We start from the raw sequence: 21,524 nt of genomic DNA on the forward strand, positions 1-21,524 counted from the left end.
TCTGAAATCTGTCATCATCAGGGGTTATTAAGGGTGCATAACTAGACAGAAGGCCTGGACATGATGATGTCTTGACAGTCTTAATAGAATAATGGAAAGACAGGTGAAGAGCAAGACATGGGGGTTGGGGAATTGGAATATTAGGTAAATATCTCACATAATTGGGGTATTCAAGTCTATATATACCAGGATAAAGGGGTAGAGGAAATGATTGACACCTGAACCTTATTCTCATTTAACTGATCAAAAGGGGAAGACTACACATACATACATACGTGTATATATATATACATATATATATATAAAGTATATATATGTATATACATATACATATATATATAAAGTATATATATGTATATACATACTCACATACATATACATATATACACACATGCACATAAACATATAAATAGAGTTAGGTAAAGAAATACATTTCATTCAACAGGAAAACACAGGTAAAGAGAGAAGGAATAAAAGCGGGAGGGTAAACTAAGGGAGGGATTAATTCTATACAAAATGAACTTTAACTTAGGGTGTATAAAAATATTTGTAGCTCTTTGAATGGTGGCAAAGAATTGGAAACTGAGGGGATGCCCACGAACTGGAAGAAGGATAGAACAAGATGTGTGTGTGTGTGTGTGATGGAATACTATTACACCTTAAGAAATGATGAATGAAAAGCATGATTTCAGAGAAACCTAGGAAGACTTGCACATTGAAAAAAGTAAAATTCAATTAAAAAATATAAATTTGACTATGTCATTCTCTAATTCAAACTTGGGTGGCTCCCTCTTGCCTCTAGCATAAACTCCTCTGTTTAGTTTTCTAAATCTCTCACAATGTGACCCCAAACTATCTTTCCAACCTCAGTGTGCAGTATTCCTCCTCCCCCACCCACTGTGATCCTGCCAGGCATCACTGTCATCTCCCTTCTTGGTCGCTTTACACAGGCTAATGCAAATACCTGAAATGTACTTCCTTCTTCCTTCTACCTCAGAATTCCTCATTTCCTCCAAAACTAAGTTCAAGATAACCTTTGCCAATCCCCAGTCCCAGCTGCTGGTGTTCTCCCCCTGAAAACTATATTAAATAAATGTTGATTGATTTCAGAGAGAGTGTTTTGCATAGCATTTGAATAGAAGGATTCCCTAGCTCAAGAAAGGTTTTCAGGACAATACTAGATGACATTATTCTAATTACACCCATCCCTGTAATATCATAAAGCTTCCAGATATAATTAGATTAGAGGAGACCCCAGAGGAAGGAAGGGTAGTACAGAAAGAAATAGACAGCATAGACTGTCAATAAGCAATTGATCTAAAGCCCTTGGACTTCTCCCTTATCTGGTTTACCTCTGCTTGGTATAATTCCAGGTGCCTAAGGTCTGCTTACTCTAGATAGATACATTTGGAGAAGGATCAAGCTTCCCTAGTTATTTGGTTCCAAGCATCTGAACACCTCAGATCACTAACCCACCTCAAGCCACTCACATCTAGCTTGAAGTTCTTGGCATGGATGGCCTCTTCCAGACATTTGCAGTTTTCTTTCCAGAACCAGAAATAACCTTTTGATTTGAGAGCCTGTGATGCCTCCTAAATTTGGTATTAAAAGCCCTTCTCTATCTAGCTCAAGATTAAGTTTCCAGGCTCCCCCTTTATTATTTGCCATTTATCTACACTATGTTCAATCATTCAGTGATCAAGCATTTATTAAGCATATCCTATGTGGTAGGAACTATGCTTAGGTGCTGGGGATAAAAACAAAAGACAAAAATAAAAATTCCCTGCCCTCACTGAGCTTATATTCTATGAGAGAAAACAACATATATGTTTGCAAAGAAACATAAAGTAAGGCTGTATGTCCACTTAAGTATGCTTTACAGGGTAGAGATTCTGTGTCATACACAAGCCCTTCTTACTGTCTTACAACGTATATGAAATTGCTTATTTTGTTTGGTTCCAAATTTTTAAAAATTTAGTTAGTTAATTAGCCCACTTACTGTTCCTCAATATCAGTATTCCATCTCCCATTCCCACTTTTTTTAAAATTTTTACTTATTTAATTTTTAATTTATAGAATAAAACAAGCATTTCAATAACATAGCATAATAAAAAATGATTGCACATGAAACTACAAATCTATTAGGTATAACTTGTTATTCCATCTAAATACATAATAAAGTCATCATGTAAATTTCTTTTTTTCCTCATGTTTTTGTACGGCCTTCCCCTCCCCTCCTCCATCACCCCAGGCCTGGAATGTCTGGGTCCTTCCTGGCCTCTGCCTCTTGGAATCCCTGGCCTCCTACAGGAAGCTTTTCCTAATCTTGTTAGTTGGTAGTGTTCACTCCTGCCTCAAATAATCACATATACATTTATATGTTTACCCATTATATCCTCATACCCTCCCCTCCCCTCCCCTCAAATGCAAGTCATTCAAGGCAGGAAAAATCCTATTTTTCTCTTCTATTCTTTTCAGTGCACTTCTACTGATGACAAGGATGCTCAGCCTAAGTGGAATCTCTTCATTTTAAGTCAGATAGTACATGGGGGGAGGGGAGAGGAAGTAGATTTTGCTTTTATTCTACATGATCCTGTCTTCACTTATCCGTGAACAGTCTAGACTCTTCCAGTAGAATGTAAATTTTTTGAAGGCAATGATTCCCTTATCTACATGGCATAGTAGATAAATTGCTGGTCCTGAAGTCAAGGAGACTTGATTTCAAAGCCAGCCTCAGACATTTCTTAGCTATGTGACCCTGGAGGAGTCACTTAACCTCTATCTGTCTCAACTATAAAACATCACCTACCTCACAGGGTTGTCATGAGGATCAAATCAAATGAGATATTTGTGAAGTGCTTAGCATAGTTCCTGGCACACAGTAGGTGCTTAATAAATGCTTATTCCGTTCCCTCTTTCCTTTTTTATTTGTAACCCCATAACCTAGCACACTACTTGGCTCATAGCAGGTGCTTAATAACTATTTGTTCATTGATTAAAAGGACTTCATGAGGCATATAAAGACCAGCTATCATCTTCACATTACAGATGGGGAAACTAAGGACTGATCCAAGCTTAAAGCTTTTAGTGTTCCACTATAGAATTCCATAGTTCACTAGATTTCAATTTACTATTCACTAGATCTCACTCTCAGGACATGTTTCATACTTTATCTTCAGTTTCCAAATTAGACATACCAAAATATGTTATTTAATTCCTTGGGCCTAAATTGGCATGAAAGAAAATATCCTCAAAGCTAGGGGGCCAAGTTATATTTATTTCCTACTTTTATCTCATCCAGCACTCTCTAGTAATTTGATTCTACTAAAATGTGGACCAAAGGTGAAGGGATATAAAAGTCTACTGCATCATCAGCACATTTTTTTTTCAAAACTAACCTTGATGGTCTTCACTCAAAGGATTATATTTGGTCCCTTGCAAACAAAGGTCAGAAAACATGTTTGCTGTGTTTGTCTAAGCTAATGTCCTGGGTCAAAAGCCATATGCCAATCTTCTTGCATTTCTACTCCTACCAAAGTACCAAACTCCCTCAGATTTCCACTTTTCTTACAAGTGGTGGAGGGAACTTATCTCCACCCATATTTCAGCAAAAATAAAATTCTGGAAATAAACTCAGATTAATTTTTATATGTGAATGATCAAGGAACCTCACGAGCAAGTATTTCATAGCTGTGAAACTAACAAAATCACCAATATATCAGAATCTCCTCATTCAAAGTTTTCTCCCTGTAATGGTTGTCCCTTAATTACTCATACATTCTACTCCTTACATCCCTGTAAGTATCTTTCACTCTGAATTCCAGGCTGTAAAGTCAGTGTCTAGAAAGCAAATACTATTTCCAGATTGATTGCCATTATAAAAGTGGAGATACATTCTCACTTGGAGAAGGGGGAAAATTCTCAGTAAACTAAGTGGAAGACTCAGCAAAGAAAGGGATAAAATGGTGGGTCTCATAGTTTAGAAGAGTCCTGAGCACCTAGTGTTTTTGAAAATCTTTTTGAATTCTGCCTTTTTCTTGACTGCCCAACAGTTGTGCAGGCCATGGCTGTTCCCTAATAGGACCATCCCCCCAATCCTTCCTGGAGAAGTGGATAGAACTATATGACTGGTGAGGGTTCCTTTTCTCCCAGAGCCACAGCTCCCAAATGTTGATTCCCTTCCTTTGCTCATATAAAGGAATGTATTTTCCCCCTCTCCACTTTCCAGTCCCCTTTCATATGTGGTCTTTCCTCACCAGAATGCAAGGTTCCTGAGGACAGAGACTGTCTAGCTTGCTTGTACATTTATTCCCGGCACTTAACACTACCTGGTTCATAGTGAATGCTTAATAAATGCTATTCTCTATATATATTTCAAAGGAATCACAATTAGCTAGAGGCTTTAGGCTCTGTATAAATTTTTCCTCTAATAGTTCTGAAATGCTAAAAATACAATATTAGAGGGCATATCCCTATCTTCAAAATGAGACAATTTTATTTCATTAGCCTACCTACCTCTAAACAACATGCTCACAAGGAGAAGCCCCAGGAGGTAATTTATCTTTACGGGAAAGAATGACCAACTTGGTTATATTATCTATACCATATATTATATTATATATAACCAATATGAAAAAGTCATTTAAATTACTCTTAATAACTTTCATATCACCTTTTCTTATTATTTTTTAAGAGGGGAAAAAACCCCACCTCTTATTGGGTTATAGTGTGTGTGTGTGTGTATCTATATACCTATAGATAGAGATATATCTCTATACATACATACATACATACACAAATAAATGTTTATACTATATATTTGCATATGTATGTTTATAAAATATATAAACATAAATACATATTTGTTATATATACATATATACACACTATATCTACATACATAGATATACTGTGTGTGTGTGTGTGTAAACAAAAACAAGTTCACAGACTGTAGGTTAAGAACTCTTGAAAAAGAACAGTCAATTTATACCTGTTGATCAGATGTCTTAAAAATAAAAATGCGTGTGTGCGTATACATACATACATACTTACATATACAAACATGTATAACTACATTTCAATGTAATTAATTTTCTTAGTAATCCTATGTGTTTTATTTTATACATTAAAAACATTATTCTGAGCAGCCCACAGGAGTTCACGACATACGAAAGATTCAGAAGCCTTGCCCAGATGATGCGACAGAGTAAGCTTCACATATGAAGACCAACTTTGTAGTCCACAGCTTCCTACATGCCAGTCTGTTCTATACTGCTTTTAGTCTACGCATATGGAAATTCTTATTTTAAAAACATATTTTTTCTTAGAACAATAAAAATGTGTAAATTACAAGCTTCTACTGAGGAAAAACATTTTGTAATGCTAAAGGTATTAAAAGCATCTTCTTGTGTTAACAATGTGGTTTAGTTAAGGATATTGTAAGAGGAATACTTTGTTTCAGTTAACAAACCCCTCAATGACCCCAAACATTATGCTGAAAACAGAAAATAATAAAACCAAGACCAAAAGGGATGTGGATAAACACTAGAATCCAGAACACAGAATGTCCAGCTCCCAAGTCTGGGATCTTACTTCATATTACTAAATTCTTCCATGTCTTCTAGTTACCACAGCCAAACTACAGACTTCCAATATCTCAAGTTTCCTTATTTGTTATCTTCCTCAAGGGTATAGAATCTGAACCAATGATTTATAAAAGTTCTTTGAGATCTCAGGATGTATCCCAAGGCTTAATTATATTTACCCATCAGCTTGAATTCAGTTTCCTGCAACACTGTGAAAAGATTGGAATTTCAATTTATCTTTTTAATATGATCTAGAGACCTTTGCAGATAATACAAAATACAACATAGCTGCTATTCATTCCATTTTCACTTGCCAAAAAAAGTACAAATGAAATAATTTTGATGTGTCAGCAGAACAGATACAGTTATTGAACAGGAATGATTTCCCTAGAAATTTCTTTAAGAAGTCAGCTAGTTGAATATAGCACTGGCCCTGGAGTCAGGAGGGCCTGAGTTCAAATCCAATGTTAGATACCTACTAGCTGTGTGACCCTGGGCAAGTCACTTAATCTTGATTGCCTCCAAAAAATAATAATAATAAGACAACATATAGGGTAAGTAATTGAGGTTTTGTCATCACCATTTTTAGGGATGAGGAAATCAGAACCTGGAGAGGTTACGTGAATTATGAGGACTGGTAATTAAAGGAACTGGTGACATTTAGTCCAGAGAAGACTTTAAAGGAGACATAATAAGCTAGAGAACAGCCAGAGAAAGGCAACTAGCATGTTAAAGGGGCTTTAGTCTATGTTATATAAAGAGCAGTTGAAAGAACTGGAGGTGTTTACGGGGAGAAGGGAAGATTCAACAGGGGTCATGACAGCTTTTATTGTTTTTTGTAGGGTGCTCATGTGGGTAGAAAGCTAGTCTGGAAGCCAGGTGCATGCAGGTCTTGCCTCTGATACATTAATGTCTGCATAACACTGGCAAATCTTTTAACTGTTCAACACTAGGCAATTCTCTGAGACTACAGGGTTATGGGGGTGGGGAATGGGGACAAATGAGCATTTATTAAGCACTACTATGTGCTAGTCACTGTTCTGAGCAGCTTTACAGATATCTCATTTGATCCTCAAAACAATCCTATGAGGTAGGTGCTCTTATACTTCCCATATTACAGTTGAAGAAACTGAGGCAGATAGCAGTGAAGTGATTTGCTATGTCTGAGGCCATATTTGAAGTCAGATTTTCCTGACTCCAGGCCTATGTACCACCAAGCTGCCTCTAGTAAAGAAAGTACTGCCCTGTCTTGGTAGAGGGAGCTTATTTATGTGGGATCCTTATAATCAATTAAATCACTGGTATGGTCCCTACTTCCCTATTTCATGTGGAAGAGGGTTTATTAGACTTGTTCTGCTCAGTCCCAGAAGGCAGAACTGGAAGCAACGGGTTCAGATTTCAAAGAAGCAAATTTAGATTTCATGTAAGAGGGAAAAGTTTCTTACAAATTAAGCTGTCCAAAATGAGCTGGAATGCCACAGGGAGTTAGTGGGGTTTCCCTTTCTAAACATATTCAAGTGAAAATTTTAAGCTATAAGAGGTGTTGTTCCTTCTGATTTGGGTTTGGATTAGATGGCTTCTGAGGTCCCTTCTTGAAACTCTGAGATTCTGGGACTTGCCCATGATGCTACAGCCAGTGTTAGAATCATAACTCAAAACAGGATGATTTCAGAAAAAAACCTGGAAAGACTTACATGAACTGATGCAGAGGGAAATGAGCAGAACCAGGAAAACACTGTACATAGTAACAGTAATATCATAAAGATGATCAACTGTGAAAGACTTAGCTATTCTCAGCAAGACGATCCCAAAAGACTTATGAAAAATGCTATCTGCCTCCAGAGAAGGAACTAATTGTGTCCGAATACAGAATGAAGCATAGTATTTTCTCTCTCTTCCTTCCCTCCTTTTTGCATTTTCTTCTACAAAATGACTAATATGGAAATATTTTACATGATTGCACATATATAACCTATATCAGATTGTTTACTCTCTCTGGAGTGGGGCAGAGGGCAGGGAGGGAGGGAAAATTAGGAACTCAAAATATTAAAAAAAAAGCCCAAATGTTAAAAATTGTTTTTACATGTAATTGGGAGAAAATATTATTTAAAAAATTGAATCATGACTCAAAGTTTGATCTGATTCCAAGTTGAAGCACTTAATAAATGTTTTTGACTGATTAATTTAAATAAAATTGAAATAAAGTCCCTTGGTAGGAATAAGCCTTTTGGAAAGCACAAAGTGCTAGGTAAATGGGAAGTACTTCCACTCTCCCCCTTCAAATTCATCCTCATCACCTTAGCTTGCTGCCAGGGTCATCTCTATTGTGTGTCACTCCTCCATTCAAAAATCTTCGGGGGCTCCCCTACAGCCCACCACCAAAAGTACAAATTCCCGTGTAGTATCATATTGTAACAGAAAGAGTGTTAGATACCAGTCAGAGGACAGGAGGTTTATTAAAATTTCAACTCTTACTTACTACCTGTGTGACACTGAAAAATAATAATTGCTAATAACACCTAACAAAAAGCACTTGCTATATACTAGGCACTATGCTAATCAAGTTACAGTTAGTATCTCAGTTAAGCCTCAACAGCCCTGTGAGGTAGGTGCCATTATTATCTCCACTTCACAGTTCAGGAAACTGAGGCAAAAAGATGTTAAATGACTTGTCCAGAGTCACATAGCTAGTAGATGTCTGAAACCAATGTAGTTTCCTCAGTAGTCTGCTCACAAGTGACACAATCAGATTTGTCCTAATGGAGTTGGGAGGAGCTTGAGGAGGGGGGACCAATCACCTATTTAACTTTTACCCACCCAATAAAACTCAATTCTATAAAACTACTTCCAGATTTGAACTCAGGGTTCCTGACTCTAGACTTTGTGCTTTATCCACTGTGCCACCTCAACCACCCTGGGCCTTAGTTTCCTCCTCTGTAAAATGAGGGGGCTAGCCTAGATGAACTTTCTGGTCCCTTCTAGAGCTATGAACCTTCCATAATTTGGTGCCTCCCTACCTTTCAAGCCTTATCTTTCCTCCCTCACACTCTATTCCAACTAAATCAAATAGTTCTCTGCCCCCAGCACATTTCAAGCTTGGGCTTCCATACTTCCCATTCCTATGCCTGGCATGCCTGCTTTCCCCATCTTTAATCAATCAACAAGCATTTATTGAGTGCCTACAAAGTGCCAGGCACTGCTAAGCTTTGGGAATACAAAGACACAGTTGAAAGAGTCTTTGTGAAATCAAGCTAAGGTGTGTACTCATGTGACACAATCAGACTTGACCTTTAGGAAAATAACTGGTGATAGAATAGAATATGGAGGGGCTCGAGGATGGGGAACCCCACAGTTTTTTAATTTCTACTCATCCCGTAAAGCCCAACTCAAAAAACTATTTCTTCCAGGAATCTTTCCTGGATTTCCCCAGGCCTCCTCTCAAGCACCTTTTGTTATATATTATTTAGGCCTTCGAACAGCTTGGTTTTAGACTTCTCCAAAGCAGTTATCTTGGCTATTGTGGCTGTGTTTGTGTTTCTTCTGTCTCCTACACCTTAAGCTTTTTGAGGCTAAGATCCTAGTCTTATCTAAACTTTGTATCTCCCCAGTTTCCAGGACAGGACTCTGTAAACTGCAGGCAAACAACACCATTGCTTGTATTTGCCCTTCAGGCCCCAGGTGGCATATAAGACCAGAGATAACAGAAGATTTCCACAAAAGCAAGCCACATGAAATGGACACTCAGTTTCAAACATAAACCTCTTTCTGTGTTCTGCTCTCTATATGGAAATGCACATTTTTTTAAAAAAATTCAGAATTTAAAAAACAATAAAAAGGTTTCTGCAGTCAGCTTTGGTCCAGAGAACCTCCAGCCCCCCAGAACTCAACTTTCCCATTTTCACCAATGGCAAAACAAGCTTGCCCTCGGGGAAGATGTCTTAGCCCATCAGGCAAGCTTCCTTCAAGGAGGCTGTCTTTGCCCTCTACGATTGGGTCTGATTGAGTGTGTGAGCCGTGGGCTGAACTTAAAACATGCCTGGAAAATGCTCCTGGGTCCAATGATTTCAAGAAATCCAATTCCCTGAAGTGTACGGATCCAGCGTTCCCTCTTTCTGCTCCGCAAATAGAGGAAAAAAGCAAGGCAATTATTTGTCTTGGCGGCGGTGCTGCTGTGAAGCCCTGGTCTTTTTTTTTATGCCTGACCCCCAAAAGAAGAGGGGCGTCTATATTTATTTCCATTTAAATGATGGTCAGCAGACCTGCCCATAGTGGGGTGGGTGGGTGAACCATAGTTCTCCAAATTTCCGCTTAGTAATGATCTAGCTTGGGGAGGTGGGGCGCAGGAGGTAGAGGCAGGAGCCAAATTCTGGACCCGGGATTGCTGACCCAGTAAGGGGGCTCTCTGGGGACTGAGAGCACCGAGGGCAGGGCGGGAGCGGCAAGGCAGGGGGCATCCCCAACCCACCAGTCAGCTGGGGCTCTTACCCAGTAGAAGGAAGGAGAAGACCCACTGGAGCACCGCAGCGGTCTGCAGCCTCCTCTCCAAGGGGATGTTTATAGGGGCAAACTGGACCTTCATGGCCTGCGCGGGACACGTGCGTTCGTCACTCGGTGCGTCGGGTCTGTCAGTCTGGTAGATGCAAGCCTGATACCACTGGACGGTTACTGCCGCCGGGGCAGCTAGGAGGGCAGCGGAGCTGGCCTGATCTCGGGTGCTGACTGCGGGTGCTCGTCTCATACACCTTCAGGAAGTCGGAAGCCCAGCGCCTCCGCCCCCGCCTCCGCCCCCAGCCCGGGTGCGCCCGCGCTGCTCCCACTCCACGCATTTGGGGAACCTCTCTGGGAACTCATGGCCACTATCCAGACTACAGCCTGAGGGCACCTTGAGCTGGTCATAGCCGGAAGGGTGGGAGGGGCCGCAGCCTTGACCCTAACCTGGTTTTGAGGGCTGCCCAATAGTTCCCGGGCGGTCATCCAGAGGTTCCTGCTTGGAGCCAAGGAGACAGCTGCGAGGGAGCGTCTGTTGTCCAGCTAGTCTGCCCGCTATCCTTACCCCAGAGACCGAGGTAAGCCAGGATTGTAGCGAGAGCAGAAGGGGTAATCTGACCCGCGGAGAAGAACCAGATTGATTGAGCTAGCGGAGTCGTTCATTACGGGCTTATCGCTTAGATATAAACAGCTGTCGTTTGCTTCATTAACCGTTCCCCCCTCCCAACCATTTTGTGTGTGTCTGTGTATGTGTGCGTTTGTGTGTGTGTGTCTCATTTCAGCTCTTATTCGTGGAACCCCAAGCCAACTGATGGAAGAGAAGTGGGAAGCGGTGGTTATATGAATCAATAGATAGAAGCGGAGCGGAATTACTTTATGAAGACTATGCTCCGGTGGCTTCTGTGGTTTGCACAGCTTGGGGAGCTTAACATTTTGCAAAAAACTGACAAACTCGACTCCAGGATGCTTCCTCTAAAGACCTGAAGTGAGGATGAAGCCCCCTGGCCTTCACAGTGATGCAGTAAAGAAAAGGAAAGCAAACGAAGCCCACCTTGTACCCTCCCCTAAAAAACTCCCGTCCACCCTTGCTAAGGAAGAAAATTCAGGTGTACGATTAACTTGATTTTCAAATTCTGAAGAGCAGGGCTGGTTCTTGGGTGCCTCATGAAAGACGCCTAATATCTTGAGGGCAGTTAAAATAATGTGCAAAGATTTATCAGGGTTGAAACAAGTTAGCAATAGCTCGAGGCTATTCTTAAGAACCACAGGGGCCTAGGGACAACTCCAGGTTGTTTTTGAAGGTGGCAAATCATGGTCAATCTCCACCTTTCTCACTCTTTCCAATAGACAAAATAAAAAAGAAGATTCTAATACTTGATACTGTTAAAAAACAAACAAACAAACAAACCTGTCTTATAGTGGAAAAATGTCATCCTTGGAACCATACCTCACTTCATTTATTCTGGGACAAAAAGATATGATTGAAGTTCTATGTGTGCTACTGGGGACTTGAGTTAATCCCTTTACCTATGAGCTGGAAGGGATTCTAGCACTATGTAAACATAAGCTATTATTTTATCTGCTAATTGTGGTGAAGTGGATAAAGAACTGGGCTTGGAGCCAGGACATCTTCCTGAGTTCAAGTCCAGCCTCAGACACTTAGTAGTTAGTTGTGTGTCCCCGGGCAAGTCACTTAACCTTGTTTGCCAGTTTCTTCATCTATAAAATGAACTGAAAAAGAAAATGGCAAACCACCCCAGTATCTCTGCCAAGAAAACCCCAAATGGGGTCATAAAGAGTTGGACATGAATGGACAACAATCCTTAATTTCCCTTAAGAACTCTAGTCTTGGAATCATTGTCATTCCCTTTTTACAGATGAGGGAGGTTAGCCTTCCGAGAGTTGAAGTCATTTGTCCACAGTCTTACCTCTGCCCTAGGCTTTGTGACTTTGGGCCAGTCACTTCAACCCCATAGCCTCAGCTTCCTCATCTATAAAACGAGGTTAATAATATTTACTCTACCTGTTGCACAGGAGTGTTGTGAGATCACATAAGATATTGTAGATTAAGAACATTGTAATCTCAGGAGTTGTCTTATAATTTGAGTTATTGTTACTAGACAACCAGAATACATGCCATCTTGGAGTAGGGGGAGGGTAGAAATGGGGAGAAAATTTGTAATTCAAACTCTTGTGAAAATCGATGCTGAAAACTAAATATATTAAATAAATTAAATTAAAAAAAACAAAACAAAAACCTCCTCTTGCTGGCATTTAAAGCCCTTTATTATCTGCTGCCACCTCTGTTTCCAGGCTAATTACGTTATTCTCCCTCAAGCTTTCTGTCCTGCAGCCAGACTATTGATGCTTCTTGTGCATGAAGCTGTACCCCATACCTGGAAGGCTCTTCCTCTTTACCCCTGCTTCTTGAAAGCCCTTGATCTCTTCAAGGTTTAATTTACCTGCAAAAGACTTTTTTCTGAGTTCTCCAGTTATTAGTGCTTCCCCCAACTACTTTGTAAGACCATTCCCCAGTGAGAGTTTGTATTTATTATGTGTATATTTTATAATGATTTCCTTTTATAGATTTCATTTCCTCCCAGCAGGATGGTAATTTCTTGACAGTAGTCTTTTTTTTTTTTTTTTGTCTAGAACATAGTAGGCACTTGCTAAGTGCTTATTGAATTGATTGAAGAAAAACTTTATTTCACAATTCTGCCAATGATCATTCTTGCCCGAAGACCCCAAGATCCCATAGACCTATTTTGATCCTGGGTTCTCTGACAATGAAGGGTAAAGAGAAGTGACTGTTGACATTTCTTTACGGATTGTAAAAGATTGCTCTTAGGCATAAGTAAATAAGAATCACTTCCTTCAATCAGGTTCCTATGTTCAAGGAACCATAATTGGCTTCTGAAGCAAGAAAGTAGCATTATGATTTTGCCGGTACTGCTAATTGAATTGCCACCTTAAAGAAGTGGATTATTTAAGTTAGCGTATTCTTATGAATGAACCGATAAGGAAAATGTAAGCTTTGAGAGGTTTTTAAAATCCATCTTAAAACATGATACGTGTTGCAGAGAAAGAGAACTATTTACGATATACTGAATTAAGACTTGAAGGAGTACATGCCCAATGTGTACATCGTTGCTTTCAAAAGAACGCAAGTTCCTTGAGGTCTAGAACAGCTTCATCTTAGCCCTTGTATCTCTAGCACTAAACACAGGGCTTTGCGCTTAATAGGTGCTTTTAAAATGCTTGTTGAGTTGAATTGTCTTTCCAGTAGGTGCAGCAGCTCCTATGTTACAGAAAGCAGGTGCATAATATTTTTACTCAAAGGGCTAAGGTTAATAATGTCTTCGCCTTTTTATTTATTGACTTTATTAAAGTTGTCTCATGTGTGACTGTCAAAAATCCTTAATTCACTATTTTTCTTACCTATCCCAGGAAACATAAAAGAAAATAAAATATTGAATAGTTTATTAAGAGTAAAGTTTACCTTTTCTTATTTTCATTAAGGGCAGGAATTTAAATTGACATGTTAATATTCCCTGTAAAGTCTATATATAACCTTATCCATATAATCTTACCATATAGTAAACATAAGTAATTCAGGACAAATATCAATTCTGAAAATCACCTTGAAATGGTCAACATTAAAAAAACCAGATTTTAATATTAGCTGTTTCTAATATCAGTAATGTAAAATTTCTTTCTCAGATTAAACCATGAATGCGATCCTTTTTATCTTTTGCTAGAGTTAAGACTTTCTTTCATAGCATATGAATCATTTCCTGATTATCCAAGGTCCAAAATACTCATATTGAAGGTAATCCATGTATCTCAGTGATTATTCTCCACTGTGTTGCAGACACACTGTTTTGAGAGCGCCTTGTTAAATTTTCAGTGTGAACATTCACACTGAAATTGGCAATTGCTAAAATCTGAGCTTAATTGTCTTGTTGATTGTCTGGACCTAAAAAAGTGTTGCTAATGCAGATTAAATTTACCAGCTCTCTCTTGTAATTGCTATAAACATTGCTTGAGTTCAGTAGTACAGTAGAAGGCTAAATTATCACCAGACTGGAGGTCATAGGATAATAATAATAAAATAATGTTAATAATAACTGGCATTTATATGGCACTTTAAGGTTTGCAAAGTGCTTTGACCCATTATCACATTTGAGCCTTACAACATCCTTGATCAAACTTATTAGGTTGTCTGAGCTACTAGATGCCCCTTATATCCTGCTGACAAGTGGTTTGCTTTCATTCTGAGTGGCAAGGCAATGTTCCACAAGGAGTGAGGCCGCACTCTTGGTAGAGTAGGGTGCAACAGCATCAGCAACTCTGCTTGTGAGAATAAATAGCTTCTTTCCTCCCAGCTGGGTCAATACATTTTGAATGAAGGAAATGAATGAATAAATGGCATGTACTCAGCTAAGTATGTTACCTTCATAGAGTTGTGAGAAAACCACTTTGCAAGCCTTAATGAGAGAAATGAGATTGTTACATACACACACAGGTTAATGGTAATCAGAGCTGGGCATTTAAAGAGCCATTGCTATTCTGGCTACCCCTAGAACAGAACTTTTTCTAGATCATGGGTCCCTGTGGCAGTCTGCTGAAGTGTATGGATTCCTCAGAAGAACATTTTTAAATACATAAAATAATATACATATGATTATAAAGGAAATAAATTGTATTGAATATAACTATCAAAATAATTTTTTTAAAGTTCATGGACTCTTAAGAAATTTTGCTCTAGAATAAAAAAAGATATTAAGGGAGAATGAAGAAAAGATTTGAAGGGCTTGTGATGAAAGTGGTGGTGGACAGGGGCCTGTTGTAATAGAAACAGAGGCTTAGATCATGTTAATGTCTGTCTGCTGGAGTGCCTGTCCCTGAGTATCTTCCCCAGGTGTGTGGCACTCTCAATTACTAGCTCAATCTGGGCTATTCATGCTGGGATTGATTCCTTCTTCCACTAGAACTATATGAAAGCCTGGAACCTCCCAACAAGAAAGTTGCTATGATTATTATTCTCCTCTTGCCTTAACCCTAGCACTTTTCCTGGTTCCTGGCTGACTACCTGAACTTTATCTGCTATTCTGATTACTGGTTTTGAATCCTGACAGAGTCAGGCTAGAATGTTAGACTGAATTGAGAATGATGAAACACAATAGGTATGAATGTGAAGTTACATAAAAGGGTTAAAATATTAATTTCCCTGGTATAAGATGAGTGAGTCCTGAATAGATGGCAAATGTCCGGAGACAACCATACCAAAGAAGAACCTGAGGATTTTGTACTAAGAAGGGCTCTTTCCTGACTCCTGATTTTATAGACAAACCAACAGAGATCCAGAAAAGTGAAGGTCCCACTGGTGGTAAATAGTAAATCTAGGATTCAAATCCAGATCCTCTGATTCCATATCAAGTGCTGTTCTCATTACTCCAACTTACCTTCCTCATAAGGACTTTTGAAAGCATATACATATAAATATTATTATTATTGTTATTTTTATGGCTTCTGGCCGTTGCTTTCCTGTATGCCTTGCCTCACTTTTTAGGGTTAAACTAGGCGATCTCCAACGTTTGTTTCCAGCTCTAAAGTCTGTAACCCTGAGGCCCATGATCTTGCTTAGATTCTTGTTATCTGGCTGTTCTTGGTAGACTCTCACTCACTCTAGACTCTTTCCCTAGTTCCAGACCCCAAGCTCTGCCTTGACCACTAGCTTCCATTTCTCTCCAGATGTGCTTCCTGTCTCTGCCTGTGGCCTATTCCACTCCAGTGATTTTTACAGAGATGCCTTTTTAAAAGTTCAGGAATAGAGTAAGAAAGCAAAGATGCTATCATATGTTCTACTCAATAAAGTTCAAACAAAAGGCAAGATGGAATCATGGGTTCAGGGACTGCCCCGTCTTACCTCTGATGTGTACTTTTCCATTTGTATCCCCAGCCCTTAGCACAGTGTTTTACATACAAGAAGCACTTAATAAATGCTTTTTCATTCATTCATTCATTCATTCATTCCATTTGCCTTGCCTGGCCATGGCTTTTCCAGTTTTCCTTCCTCATCCTTCTTTCCCAACTCATTCAGCTGTTGTGGGTGGAGAACAATGTGCTTGAGAAGACGCTTGAATGGTGACAAACTGGTCTGATTCTAACTAATTTCTTCTGAAGTTCAGATCTCGAATATTTAACACTTTAATATAGGTTAAAAAGTGTTGTGTATAAGGCATTCATTCTGGGTGCTCAGGTCACAAGGAGAAATATGGGGCAGGCTGCTCTCAAGGAGACCCTGTTCAGGTGCTGTCTTAGATGAAACATGGTTACCTTTGCCAGAATCTCCAATCTCACACCATTAGTGTTTATTCGGTTCCCCATAAAAGCACACAGGTCCTGGGCCTGAGTACAGGTCTCCACACAAAACATAGAGTATTCATGAGTAGAGAATTCTAGAGACTGGCTCCTTGGTCTCTTCTTTTATATCTGGGGTGGGTCCTCCCCCTCTCCTCCACCTCTGAGTGGCCTGGTTTGTAGTAGCCGTGAAGGTTATACAGGGCCTGTGTCTGCATTGGCTTTCCAGAAAGCCTTATTTAATAGTCACATGTTGCTTCTATAGGGTGAACCCTTTGTACATATAGTGAGGCCTTTTACAAAATTCAGGAATATAACAAGAAAGCAAAAATGTAACAATATATTTTACTGATGTGCAAACAAACAGAAAGCGGAGTGGAATCATGGATTCAGGGCCAGCCTAGTCCTGTCTTTGATGCATACCATGTGATCATGGGTAACATACTTCATCTCTTGGGGCCCCAGGTAATAATACTCTAAGACTAAATATAAAGTTACAGAGGTGGATAGATGGAGTTTCACACCCAGAGTTTTCTATGCTAATTAACTCAGATGTTCAGATTCCTAGACCCAGAAAAATGTATCAACATCTCTACCTTACTTGGGGTCTTTAATCTTGGGGTAAACTCCCTTGAAGTTATATCACAATATAATAAATAAATAATATAATATGAAGTAATATAATAAATATAATATTATATAACATGATATGGCATAATATGATATGATATAATATAATATAGTATAATACAAACTCATGACTGACTGAGTCACTCAATTAAACTATAATTTTATGCCCTATCTCCATATATCAGTGAGAGAGATGAGTACAAAGCAGAAGTTTAGGCAAAACACTACGAGAATTTTGGAAGGGAGAGCTTATTTGTTACTCTGTAGGGAGTGGGGTGGAGGGATCAAAGAAGGCTTCAGGAACTATGGGAGATGGGCCTTGACCAGACTGCTATGAGTAGGAAAATCCACTCCAAGAATGAAGGACAATGTTGTGAAGAAAATGCTTTTGTAAACTCCTTAAATGAGAGTAATCCCCATTTCCATACTCCCCTCTTCTGTCCCTGTGTCTTTGCTCGCACATTGTCTTTCATTCCTGGAACGGATTTCTCTCCTCATGGCAGTCTGTTCAAGGCCCATCTCCCAATAGCTCTTCTACCCTGAAGCTCTTTGATCCCTCCACCCCACTTCCTAACAGGGTACAAATGAGCTCTCCCTCCCCAAATTCTCACAGCATTTTGCCTAGACTTCTGCTTTGTGCTCATCTTTCTCACTGATATGGAGAGATAAGGCATAAAATTACAGTTTAAATGAGTCAGTCAGTCATGAGTTTTTATCATATTGTGATAAAACTTTGTTTGCTCCCAGGAATAGAGACCCCAAGCAAGGCAGAGATGTTGATACATTTTTCTGGGTCTGGAAGCCTGAACCTCTGATTTCATTGGCACAGAAAACTCTGGGTGTGAAGCTCCATCAATGTGGAACATCAACTGTAACTTTATATTTAGTCTTAGAGTATTATTACCTAGGGCCCTAGGAGATGAGGTATGTTACCCATGATCACGTAGGATGCATCAAAGACAGGACTGAGCTGGTCCTGAATCCATGATTCCACATTGCCTTTTTTTTTTTTTACTTTATTTTTTTATTTATTTATTTAACATATTTAGTTTTCAGCATTGATTTTCACAAGAGTTTGAATTACAAATTTTCTCCCCATTTCTACCCTCCCCGCCCCCACACCAAGATGGCGTATATTCTGGTTGCCCTGTTCCCCAGTCAGCCATCCCTTCTGTCACCCCACTCCCCTCCCATCCCCTTTTCCCTCCCTTTCTTCTAGGGCAAGATAAATTTCTACACCCCACTGCCTGTGTATCTTATTTTCTAGTTGCATGCAAAAACTTTTTTTTTTGTTTTTGAACATCTGTTTTTAAAAACTTTGAGCTCCAAATTCTCTCCCCTCTTCGCTTCCCACCCACCCTCCCTAAAAAGTCAAGCAATTCAACATAGGCCACATGTGTGTCATTATGTATAACCCTTCCACAATACTCATGTTGTGAAAGATAAAGGGCAAGATAAATTTCTACACCCCATTGCCTGTGTATCTTATTTTCTAGTTGCATGCAAAAACTTTTTTTTTTGTTTTTGAACATCTGTTTTTAAAAACTTTGAGCTCCAAATTCTCTCCCCTCTTCGCTTCCCACCCACCCTCCCTAAAAAGTCAAGCAATTCAACATAGGCCACATGTGTGTCATTATGTATAACCCTTCCACAATACTCATGTTGTGAAAGACTAACTGTATTTTGCTCATTCCCAACCCATCCCCCTTTATTGAATTTTCTCCCTTGACCCTGTCCCCTTTCCAAAGTGTTTGTTTTTGATTACCTCCACCCTCATCTGCCCTTCCCTCCATCATCCCCTCCCCTTTTTTATCTGCTTCCCTCTTCTTTCCTGTGGGGTAAGATACCCAATTGAGTATGTATGGTATTCCCTCCTCAGGCCAAATTTGATGAGAGCAAGATTGACTCATTCCCCCCTCACCTGCCCTCTCCCCTCCTCCCACAGAACTGCTTCCTCTTGCCACCTTTATGTGAGATAATCCACCCCATTCTATCTCTCCCTATCTCCCTCTCTCAATATATTCCTCTCTCATCCCTTAATTTGATTTTATTTCTTTTAGATATCTTCCCTTCATCTTCAACTCACCCTGTGTCCGCTCTCTCTCTCTATATATATACATACAAATATACATACATACACATTCACTCATACGTATCTACATATATATATATATATATATATATGTATATATGCATATTCCCTTCAGCTACCCTAATACTGAGGTCTCATGAATCATACATGTCATCTTTCCATGTAGGAATGTAAACAAAACAGTTCAACTTTAGTAAGTCCCTTGCAATTTCTTTTTCTTGTTCTTTTTCTTGATTACCTTTTCATGCTTCTCTTGATTCTTGTGTTTGAAAGTCAAATTTTCTATTCAGCTCTGGTCTTTTCACTGAGAAAGTTTTAAAGTCCCCTATTTTATTGAAAATCCATATTTTGCCTTGGAGCATGATACTCAGTTTTGCTGGGTAGGTGATTCTAGGTTTTAATCCTAGCTCCATTGACCTCCGGAATATCGTATTCCAAGCCCTTCGATCTCTTAATGTAGAAGCTGCCAGATCTTGTATTATTCTGATTATGTTTCCACAATACTCAAATTGTTTCTTTCTGGCTGCTTGCAGTATTTTCTCCTTCATCTGGGAGCTCTGGAATTTGGCGACAATATTCCTAGGAGATTTCTTTTTGGGATCTATTTGAGGAGGCGATCGATGGATTCTTTCAATTTCTATTTTACCCTCTGGCTCTAGAATATCAGGGCAGTTCTCCCTGATAATTTCTTGAAAGATGATATCCAGGCTCTTTTTTTGATCATGGCTTTCAGGTAGTCCAATAATATTTAAATTATCTCTCCTGGATCTATTTTCCAGGTCAGTGGTTTTTCCAATGAGATATTTCACATTGTCTTCCATTTTTTTATTCCTTTGGTTCTGTTTTATAATATCTTGATTCCTCATAAAGTCCCTAGCTTCCACTTGCTCCAATCTAATTTTTAAGGTAGTATTTTCTTCAGTGGTCTGTTGGATCTCCTTTTCCATTTGGCTAATTCTGCCTTTCAAGGCATTCCAATGAGGAGAACCTCATTGGCTTTTTGAAGCTCTTTTGCCATTTGAGTCAGTCTATTTTTTAAGGTGTTGTTTTCTTCAGTGTATTTTCCAGTGTTTTTTTGGGTCTCCTTTAGCAAGTCATTGACTTGTTTTTCATGGTTTTCTCGCATCCTTCTCATTTCTCTTCCCAATTTTTCCTCTACTTCTCTAACTTGCTTTTCCAAATCCTTTTTGAGCTCTTCCATGGCCTGGGACCAGTTCATGTTTTTCGTGGAGGCTTTTGGTGTAGGCTGTTGCACTTTGTTGACTTCTTTAGACCGTATGTTTTGGTCTTCTTTGTCACCAAAGAAAGAATCCAAAGTCTGAGACTGAATCTGGGTGAGTTTTCGCTGCCTGGCCATATTCCCAGCCAACTAACTTGACCCTTGAGTTTTTCAGTTGGGTATGACTGCTTGTAGACTACAGAGTTCTATGTTCCACGTTTGGGGGGGATGCGCCAGCTGTGCCACACCAGCAGTCCTCCTTCCCCAAGAACCCCCAACCCAGACTGGGCTTAGATCTTCAGCAGGCTGTGCACTCCTGCTCTGATCCTCCACTTAATTCCTCCCACCAGGTGGGCCTGGGGCTGGAAGCAACTGCAGCTGTAGCTGCCCCACCTCCGCTGCCCCCAGGGCTGGAAGCCGAACTCCTTCCACTCCCGCAGCTTTTCCCACTAACCTTCTCTGTTGTCTTTGGTGTTTGTGGGTTGAGAAGTCTGGTAACTGCCGCAGCTCACTGATTCAGGGTGCTAGGGCCCGCTCCACTCGGCTCCTGGTCTGGTTGGTCCCTGCCGCTCACGCTGGGCTCTGCTCTGCTCCGCTCCCAGCTCCATGTGGGATAGACCTCACCCAGAGACCATCCAGGCTGTCCTGGGCTGGAGCCCTGCTTCCCTCTGCTGTTTTGTGGGTTCTGCAGTTCTAGAATTGGTTCAGAGCCATTTTTTATAGGTTTTTGGAGGGACTTGGTGGGGAGCTCACACTAGTCCCTTCTTTCCAGCCGCCATCTTGGCTCCACCCCACGCACATTGCCTTTTGGTTGTACATTAGTAAAATATTTCATAACATCCTTTACAAAACACTTTTGTCACAACAGTTCTATGAGTTAGGTAGCAAAAGTGTTATTATCCCTATTTTATAAATGAGAAAACAGAGGCTCAGAGAGATTTGCCCATAAATGAGTTATTATTTATTCTGCAGAAGCCAAGATCTGAACCTACATCTCTGGATTTCACAACCAGAGCAACATTTATGCAGGCTGGCTATATTAGACCCTTTCAGCTAATGAATATCCATGAGTGCAAGGAATTCTGACAATCCTATGTTTAGCCTTATCTGACCCATTCGTGACATAGAATCAAAGGTACCTAGAGTT

At 39.8% G+C, this 21,524-nt stretch overlaps 1 protein-coding gene across 1 annotated transcript in view; it reads right to left on the reverse strand.

Moving 5' to 3' along the window:
* The window catches only part of MOGAT1 (monoacylglycerol O-acyltransferase 1), a 44,938-nt gene extending 34,604 nt beyond the window's left edge, over positions 1–10,334 (reverse strand). The window contains exon 1 of the mRNA XM_036757051.1: positions 10,071–10,334. Within this exon, the coding sequence (XP_036612946.1) occupies positions 10,071–10,323 (253 nt within the window). The 5' untranslated portion in view covers positions 10,324–10,334. The remainder of the gene's footprint in view (positions 1–10,070) is intronic.
* Positions 10,335–21,524: the final 11,190 nt, after the last annotated feature.

This window comes from Trichosurus vulpecula, chromosome 4 (genome assembly GCF_011100635.1).
Source record: "Trichosurus vulpecula isolate mTriVul1 chromosome 4, mTriVul1.pri, whole genome shotgun sequence".
Taxonomy (NCBI): Eukaryota; Metazoa; Chordata; class Mammalia; order Diprotodontia; family Phalangeridae; genus Trichosurus; species Trichosurus vulpecula.